Source organism: Lontra canadensis, unplaced genomic scaffold, assembly GCF_010015895.1.
Source record: "Lontra canadensis isolate GAN:19392208 unplaced genomic scaffold, GSC_riverotter_1.0 scaffold148, whole genome shotgun sequence".
NCBI classification, from domain to species: domain Eukaryota; kingdom Metazoa; phylum Chordata; class Mammalia; order Carnivora; family Mustelidae; genus Lontra; species Lontra canadensis.
In genome coordinates this window covers 2,157,289-2,166,490 of record NW_022631142.1, presented here as the reverse complement: position 1 = coordinate 2,166,490, position 9,202 = coordinate 2,157,289, and the positions used below count along the sequence as shown (strand labels likewise).

General features: G+C 46.8%; 1 protein-coding gene across 4 annotated transcripts; it reads left to right on the top strand.

Annotated features, from left to right (window-relative positions):
• Positions 1–1,403: 1,403 nt before the first annotated feature.
• Positions 1,404–6,762, top strand: CZIB (CXXC motif containing zinc binding protein). 4 transcript variants are annotated; one of them, XM_032844217.1, is made up of 8 exons: positions 1,404–1,424; positions 1,664–1,721; positions 2,771–2,827; positions 3,179–3,260; positions 3,461–3,492; positions 4,988–5,065; positions 5,724–5,789; positions 6,639–6,762. In XM_032844217.1, the coding sequence occupies exons 2-8, from the start codon at positions 1,698–1,700 to the stop codon at positions 6,714–6,716; spliced, it is 417 nt and encodes a 138-aa protein (XP_032700108.1). In that variant the 5' UTR covers positions 1,404–1,424; positions 1,664–1,697; the 3' UTR covers positions 6,717–6,762. The 4 variants fall into 4 exon arrangements, with proteins under 4 accessions (XP_032700108.1, XP_032700105.1, XP_032700107.1 ...); XM_032844214.1 differs by having other exon boundaries at positions 1,412–1,457; positions 1,664–1,747; XM_032844216.1 differs by lacking the exon at positions 1,404–1,424 and adding an exon at positions 1,428–1,457.
• The last annotated feature ends 2,440 nt before the right edge of the window (positions 6,763–9,202 follow it).

Here is a 9,202-nt window from a genome sequence, read left to right as displayed (position 1 = left end):
TTCCCCCTTTCTCTCTCTGCCTGCCTCTCTGCCCACTTGTGATCTTTTTCTGTCAAATAAATAAAATATTTTAAAAAAAATTTTTAAGGAGATTTAAGAAACACATAATCAGTGTACTGTTTGGACCCTATTTGGATCATGATTCAAAAGACAAAATTGACATCATTACAGAAATTTGGGCACTGGGTATTTTATATTAATGAAGTATTGCTAAATTTTGAGGTGTGAAGTGTTTTTCCCCCTCCACCTTTATTGAGAGAGTATTGGGTAGATATATATATATATATTATATCTCTATATAGAGATAGAGAATTGAGGTTGGGGTTTTTTTAAGTCCTCTTTTATAGATACATCTGTAGGTATTTCAGTATGGAGGATAACATTTTGCTTTAGTACAATATATACCTCAGGAAGTTTTCTAATAATCCATCTTAAAATCAATACCAACAGTCATTAGGAACTGAGACCTAGCTGGTTTGGACAGTGTGGGAATTTGTTGAGTAGGTAGATCTGTAGGAATTTTCCTTGCTGCTAAACTAAATTGCACTGCTTCCTTCGGCAAATTGCTGGTTGACCAGATTGTGGGTGCTGAAAGGAACTGGGCTTGGTAAATCTCATCTGTGGGGAGGTGATTAGGATAAACTCACATCCCACAAGACAGGCCAGACTGGGACGTGTCATTTTTGACACCTAGGCCAGTGTTCCCTGCAATCCCGCCCCTATACACACGCTGCCTCCTTCAAAGATAGTAGCAGCTTAGGTCCGGATCTGGGACAGAGATGTCAGGGTTCCTAACTCCAGTGCATTCCCCTCTATAGAAGGGTATCTGGGGCAATGAAGTTAAGCTGGTGGTAAAGTAGACAAGAATAGTAACTCCAAATTTTAAATGGCCGTGAGAACCTCATATTGTAATTGTAATTGTCGCAAATAGGCCGTTCCTTGAAACACAGCTTCCTTATGGTCTCAGATGTGCCCTGGACCCCATCCCCCAAATCTGCGAAGCTGGTCTCGGGCAGGCGGAACCGACGCGATCTAAGAAGCCTCAGAAGGCAAGCAGGGACCAAGCAGTTGTTGGGAGAGAGAAGAACGAGTAGTGAAGAGTCAGGAAAGAACTGAGGGGCAGGAGGAAACCGTGGCAGAGCTTTCCTGCAAGGACTGTGTTTGCTACGGTATCCCTCAGACTAGCATAGTGCCTGCACGAGATCGGCGTTCAGCAAGTATCTGAGCTAACACTAATTTCACCCTCAGGACACCTCCACAGGCCCACTTAAAGAAAAATACAAGCCCGGGTCGCTAACCAGCCGCGCGTGAACGCCCCGCCCTCTCCCCCGCCCGACGCACGCCGGAGGTCCGCACCCCGTGCGCCGGCGGCGCCCACGTTTACGACAGGCCGGAAAGTAGCGGCGGCAGCTTTCGCCAACCCGGGTCGGGCAGGGCCGAGCCGAGCCACTATGGGGGTGAGGCGCAGGCAAAGTGCCGCCAGGGCAGGGACGGGGAGGTGGCGAGGACCTGGGAGGCGGGAGTTCGTGCCAGGAGGGACTGAGAGAAGTGGGCTCGCGCTGAGGAGTGGGGAGGCAGAGCTCGAATCTAGGAGGGGCAGGGCCGGGCCTCGGTAGGATGCGCAGGCGCGGTTCATGCACTTGCTCTGGCACTCCCTCCACAGAAAATTGCACTACAGCTCAAAGCCACGCTGGAGAATGTCACCAACCTCCGCCCCTTGGGTGAGGACTTCCGGTGGTACCTGAAGGTGCGAATGGAGGGGCGGTAGACACCGCGAGGATCCGGAAGGGGGTGGGGCGCCAGGGGGCCGGGCCCAGAGAGAGCTTTCCCGTGCCGAAGTGCGACTCCGAGGGCAGCTTTGTCTCAAACCATTAAGAATGGACATGTGTAACCGCTAAGTGGTATTTTCCTTAATAGAATTTGTTCGCTTTTCTAAATGTATTGGTTAGTTCTTAATTACTAACGTCTCGGAGATTTCCTCCGTGAAATATTTTATGTTTTGAAAACAGTAAACGAGAGACTACTTGAAGGGGTCTTGGGATTGTTTAGTAAGGAGGGGGATTTCACCTTCTGTTTTAGTTGATTAGGCTTTATTTATTGTGAAATCCCTTTAGTTTTGATCGTGGCTTCCTCCATCCCTCCCCACCCCATACTGGTGAATCTGGTACTCTGGTGGCTTGGTCTCCAGACACCCTTAACTCTTCCACATCACGGAGCTTCTGCTCTGTTTCCCTCCTCATCCAAACCCCAGCATCCTTCAGATCCTGGCAGTAGCTCTATTCCTTTTAGGAAGCTTTCTCGCCACCTTTACTACCAAATATTTTGAAGCTCAAGTACCAGGGTTTGAGAAATTGATTCTTCCACTTCAAAAAGCACAGAGTCTAGCGGAGGAGACAGAGAAATAGAGTAACAACAGTGATAAGTACTTTTAGTAGGAACCTACAAGGCCTATGAGAGCACAAGGGACGTTCCAGATCCAAGAAGGGGTGGAGGTTGGCGCTGTTGAGACCATTTCAGTACTACAGGAGCCTTGAATTTCCAGCCAGACAGGGTACTTCTTAGAGGAGGGTGGGCACACCAGCAGGAGAAACCCTGGCCTGTTCTTTGCCCAGAGAGAAATTTTGGTTATGTCCTTGGTGGGTTCTAAGGATGAGGTGCGGTAGTTGATGGGAAGATAGGTTGAGCCTGCCTACGTCACACTTTCTTGCCCTTCCCCTGTCTGCCCGACTGAGCTAAACTACTTTACTAATCTTCTTTTTCCTCCCCCAAGATGAAATGTGGCAACTGTGGTGAGATTTCAGAGAAGTGGCAGTATATTCGGCTGATGGTAACTACTCCCCCTACCACCATGCCCACATACAAACACATATAGGCCTCTCCTCCGATTTGGGGAAGGAACCAGTGGCCCTGATCTCTCAGGTCTTTGGACCCTGCTTTTTGTGGTTTGGAAGGGCAGCCATTAGTATAGTCAACACTGGGAAGAACGGGCTTCTTCGGAATGTGAGGCAGAGTTCAAAATCAAGGGGAGTCCCTTTCTCAGTCTCAGGAAGCTCCCCAGGATTCTTGTCGTAGCAGATGGCATTCCGTTTGGGTTTTGGTCTCTTCACCTATCTAGTAAGTGGTAGACGGGATCATGTCTAATTAATGTGTGACTACAGATTCTGTTTACCCTTGCCAGGACAGTGTGGCACTGAAGGGAGGTCGTGGCAGCGCCTCCATGGTCCAGAAGTGCAAGCTATGTGCGAGGGAAAACTCCATCGGTAGGTCAGGTCACAAATCCTGGATTCTGCCAAATGGGGCTACATCTTCCTGATACAAAGCAGGCTCATGTTACTGTGGGTAGACCCAGGCCTGAGATGCCCAGGCTGTGGCAGCCGACTCTTCCCCAGAGCCACATATGGGCACCAGGATAGGGGCAGCGTATGGACTCAAGTCACCTTTGTCTTCTCTTACATTTCAGAGATTTTGAGCAGCACCATCAGATCTTACAATGTAAGTTTCCTGTTGTGGTGACAGGTGGTGGGATTAAATCTAAGCTGGGAGCTAGGAGGTTGGGGTTCTAGAGTTCTGTCTGTACCAGAGCAACTTGCTGTGGGGTATTTATTCATATACTCACTTGTTTACTCATTCACTCACTCTGTCACCATACACTGGCTGAGTGCCTGGTAGGCAGAAGATTCATAATCAGGCTATTACAGTGTCTTCTCTAATAAGCACTGGGCTGTGGGAGCTCAGGGTACCTCTGGCCCAACCCTTCCACTCAGGTTCCATCTCTGGGAGCACTTGCCCTTTCTATACTGGGGGACTTGTGAGCCTTCTCTGGTACCCTTGATATTGACATTAGCTAGTTAGTTATACATGACTGTGTAACCAATCAGTCCAAAGGGGAGAGAGGGAGTGTGTGCTTTTAAGTCTCTTTGTTTAAAGGGTAGTTACTTGTATTCACCCATTACTTACTATTTTTTTAAAGATTTTATTTATATGAGAGAGCATGAGCAGGGGGAAGGTAGGGAAGAGGGAGAAGCAGACTCCCCACTGGGCACTCAGCCCAATGCAGGGCTCAGTCCCAGGACCCCAAGATCATGACCTGAGTTGAAGTCAGACACTTAACCAACTGAGTCACCCAGGGGGCCCCCCTTACTTAGTATTTTTGAAACATGTCTGATTTATGCCAAATTCTAAGCTTTGTTCTGAAGTTAAAGAGAGAAGTCACAAGGACTTGCTTTCAAGTAAATAATGTATAGTAGATGAGACACACCAGCAAACAAAAAGCAAACCAGAGCCGACAGAGAGTGCATCCTCTGTGCCGGCACATGACTGGTGTGTAGGAAATGATTTTACAGTGAAGGACAGAATGAGATTGAATGTGTGGGTGTGGTGCTTGGTATCTCTGAGCCCATGGGTCAGGGAGGCTTGAATTTCCTCGTTCTACCAGCCCCCTCAGAGGTGCCTGTTCCATGTGAAAACCCCATTTCAAAGGCTTTTAAGTCACCCTTCTGCCTCACAACATGGCAGAGGTTTAGTCAAAGGCTGCAGTTAAGTGTCCCGGGCCATTGGGAAGATCTGGAGACTTTAGAGCGTAACATTCTTGTTCACATTTTTTTATTTTGATAATTTTATCTGCCATTTATTGAGCATAGTGTCAGGTACTATAGCTAGGAACTTTACACATGGTTAAGATTTTCACAGCGAACCTCAGCCCAGTCTGACAATCTTGGGCCCTAGCTGGGAAGAGAGGTAGAGCTGTCTGAGATCATATCCAGGCAGGCCGACTCTAGTACTCAGTCTTTCTTCTGTAGCAGCTCTGTCCAGGCAGGTCTCATGAGGAGCAGTACCCAGTGCAGGCCTCTTCGAGAAGAGGAGGAGTCGCTCTCGAGTCCCATCTGGGCTAACGGGTTGTAGGGCCCCCTTGGCAGGAACGGCAGCAGCACTGAGAGCTTTCCAAGGGCCCACTGGCGCCTGCGCCGTCAACACACTTCTTTTCTAGGCTGAAGACAATGAGAAGTTCAAGACAATTGTAGAGTTTGAATGCCGAGGCCTTGAACCAGTTGATTTCCAACCCCAGGTGCGTAACCTGTATCTGTGGGGAGCTCATACAGGAATAATAGAACTTTGCTTTATCCAGAGACCGCGGACTAGGACTTCTCCTAAGGGTAGTAATTGTTATTTATTAAGTGCCTACTGTATATTGGGCACTGTGCTGGTCACGTTTACATATTACTTCATTTAATCTTCACAGTAACCCTGTGAAGTTACTCATCCTATTGTTTGGACAAGTGAAAACTTTTTTTCAAGATTTTGCAGCTTGTGCGGGGTGACAATAAGCATGGGAACAGTCATTTGAACCCCGGTCTGACTCCAGAGCCCACACTCATCCCACTTTATTTGTGCAGCTGTTTCACCTCATGACAAATCTGTGAGGCAGGGAGACAAAACAGCATTCTCATCCCCGTCTCCTAAACAAAACTAAGGTCCAGAGAGGGGAATGACATGCCCCAGGTCTTTTGGGAGCTCAGGGGTAGTGGAAAGGTTTACCCTTCACCTCCTGCCTCTGGTCCAGGGCTCTAGTTGAGAGGAACCGCTGTAGTACATGATTCCAGAACAGGTGCTCGCACTGCATCTCTGTCCTCCCATCCCAAAGGTGGTTTGAAAAGAGCCAGTTCCCTGGCCAGGCCTCTGCCCCTTTTCCCCCAGACTAACCACTGCCTTTCTGTCACCTCCAGGCTGGATTTGCTGCTGAGGGTGTGGAATCGGGGACAGTCTTCAGTGATATTAATCTGCAGGAAAAGGTACAGGACTTTGGGGCCTTGTGGGGGCACTGTATGGAACCTGGTGGGAACTACCCTTTCGGTGAACAAAGATCAACAGAAAGCTGACTCTGCCTTCTTATTTTTGTTGGTGATTTTGGTGTTTAAATGGCCCCAAGTATAGTGCTAAAATGGTACCTAGTGTTCCATAAGTGAGAAGGCTGGGATATGCCTAATGGAGAAAATGCATGTTAGATAAGCTTTGTGGAGGCATGAGTTCTAGTGCTGTTGCCTATAAGTCAACTATATATAAGGTGTTTTTAAACAGAAACCTACCCAAAACAAAGTTGTATATTGATTGGTTGAAGAAAATGTGATCAGAGGCTTCTAAAAACGTAACCCTGTATTTCCCCTGGGAGCAATGGTTCACTAATTCAGTGTTTGTGGTGATTTTGTAGAATATAACTACCATGAATAATGAAAATCAATTGTATTACTGAACATGTTACCACCTTAAATAAGCCTTGTGGTCAGGCTTCAAAAGGAGGATGGAAACCTTCAGTTTGCATAGCACCTGATAACAACAACAACTGGAATTTACTGAGCTCTTATATGTGCCTGACATGATGCTAAGTATTTATACCTGTTTCCCCATTTGCTTCTTTTAACATTCAACCTGTTTTTGTCCCTTTTTTTTAATAGAGGACAGAACTGAGGCTCTGAGAAGTTAAGTGAATTTGCCCAGAATGCACTCTAGCTCTGTTCTAGGTCATATATATTCATGAATGTCTCAGTAAGAGCCTGAACTGGGCCTTTAAAGTCCCAGAGTGCCATAGTCCCCACTGTCCTAAACCATCTCATGAGGCTGACAGGGCCATTTTTTCCCCACAGGATTGGACGGACTATGATGAAAAGGCTCAGGAATCTGTGGGAATCTACGAGGTCACCCACCAGTTTGTTAAGTGCTGAACCTTCTCCCTGCACACTTGCCTCTAAGAACTGAGAAGGGACAACTCACCCACTGAGGCGAGTCCCCTCATCCCTTGTCTCCTGGAAGTTATCCAAGCCCTCACCGCTGCATGCTGGGCTGTGTCACAGCTTCCCAAGTCCCACCAATAAAAGCCCCTGTTTGTACTGCACTGGTGCACGAAGGCAGAGTCAGGTAACAGCAACTCCCTCCACAAATAAGAATTTCATGTTGGAAGTCTCTGGTTGCTTCCTGGCACATTCCCACAGTAGAGGATCCAGTTTGTAAAATATGCAGGAGCACATAGCTTCTGAGGGCTCTCCAGCTCTTGGGGAGCAGGTAGGTTTACCCAACGGACCTAAGGTGTCAAAGCCAACAGTGCAAAGAGCAGCTGGGCCTGTGGAACGATGCCATGAGCCCCATGGTCCTGAGCCAAAACAGTACATTGATCACCTTAGCTCTCAAGCAAACCCAGGCATTTCTAGCTGGTGTCACTTCATAGTCCAGGGCTAGCAGGGACTTTAGAGGCAGCAGCCCAGTACTGGCATGAATCTGCTCTGTGAAGTTCCTGCTGGACAGTCATCAAGTCTTTGTCCATTTGCTGTGATGGGGCAATCGTCTCCCACCAGGGGAGTCAATAGGAAAGTTCTTCCTTCTGCCAAGTCAGCATCTTTGCTCCCTAAAGTTCCTGCTAGTCCTGGTTTGTCACCTTTGTGGTCACTCTTCCATGTTCTGCCCCTGGACAGCCCTGTGGAGGTCTGAAGACAGGAGTCAGGGCCCTGTAAGTCTCGTGGGCCTGGTTCCCGGGATCTGAGGATCCCCTGCAGAGTAGAGAGAGTTGTTCGGTGCAGTTAGTTAGATGGTGAGGGTATGCTCAAGCATTCACACTGGTGAATCCACCATTCGGAAAACCTGTTGTGAGACACCTTATTTCACCAGTGTTGCAGAATTTTTTGGAAGTAAAAATGATTACTTTCATTTTTTGAGAGGCCCACTAGGAAAAAGTATGCCCACTTCCAGACTGGTTGTGGGGGGCACTAGAAAGTAGCACTACTACCTCAGATTTCAGGTTAAAGCTGGCTGTGTCCAAGGGTGGTAAAGCGATCCCTACCTTGTCCGTTCTCCAGTCTGGCATCTACATCGTGTTTCCTCTAGGTTCCCTGTGTTCCTGGCCCCGGACCTGCTCTTTCCTGCATGTGACAGAGTAGAACTTCTTTGGCCCGCCGTCAGCCAGCAGGTCTGTCCAGTCTGTCACACCCGGGGTCCAGTCTACTGCCCAGGCTGAAAGCAAATAAGTGGAAGCAGCCTGATAAAGCAGCCTTCCTGGGTTTTAGTCTCTTACGCTACAGCCAGTGTGTGTGAAGCTCACAAAGACACAATAAAAGGATCTCAAGGTTTCCTTTATATTTTAGATTATTTTCTCATTTTTCAGGAGGTGGAAGAACCCAAATAATCATTAAGGGATTAAAGGAAAATTAGATGATATCAATAGATGCAAGTGTTCAGAAAAAGTGTTCAGTAAAATTTAATACTCATTCAACAACAAAAACAACAGAACTATAGAAACTCTGAGCAGACTGGGAATAGAAAGGAACTACCCTCACCTCACAAAGTAGATCTATAGAAAATGTAGAGCAAATGAAATGTGTGAAGTAGTCCAGTCAAGGTCAGGGTGAGCTGAGGATACCCCTGATCACCACTACTCTTCCTTGTGCTTGAGGTCCCACCCAGTGCCCTAAGACAACAACAAAAATAAAGGGAAGGTATCGAAAAGGAAGAAAACTCATTTTCATGGATTGTGATTTTCCACTAACAAAATACAAAAGCATTAATAGGTACTGGATTTAAGATCAATATACAGAAATCAAATCCATTTCGGTACACCGATGACATTCTGCAAAATAAAAATCGAAAAAAAAGTACTATTTATAATAGTAATAAGAAAAAATACCTCCAAAAGTAACTGGGAGTTAAATCTATCAAAAATGTTCATGACCCTAGTATGTGAGAAAATTATTAAACTTTGCTGAAAGGTGGTAAAGCCTAAGTAAATGGAAACCTATATACTATTACTGGAGGATAGGAAGACTTGGTAGTATATCCTTCTCAACAAGTGTATTTATAAAGTTCTTGTCCAGATCTCAACTTTTTTTTTTTTTTTAAAGAGAGGTCTGTCTTTTTTTTTTTTTTTTAAGATTTTTATTTATTTATTTGACAGAGAGAGATCACAAGTAGACGGAGAGGCAGGCAGAGAGAGAGAGAGGGAAGTAGGCTCCCTGCTGAGCAGAGAGCCCAATGTGGGACTCGATCCCAGGACCCTGAGATCATGACCTGAGCCGAAGGCAGCGGCTTAACCCACTGAGCCACCCAGGCGCCCTCAACTTTTTTTTTTTAACAGAAGTTGATTTTGAAATCTGATGCAACACAGGTGGGAGTCCCCCCTCTACCGGATGCCACGATATAGTGACAGAGCAGTGGCAATGAAGCC

What these genes read in the sequence shown, in the direction of transcription:
- CZIB (XM_032844214.1), top strand. An exon ending in ACTTCCGGTGGTACCTGAAG is followed by an intron (nt 1,748 to 2,770) that starts GTGCGAATGGAG and finishes TCCTCCCCCAAG; the next exon opens with ATGAAATGTGGCAACTGTGG. An exon ending in CAGTTGATTTCCAACCCCAG is followed by an intron (nt 5,066 to 5,723) that starts GTGCGTAACCTG and finishes TGTCACCTCCAG; the next exon opens with GCTGGATTTGCTGCTGAGGG.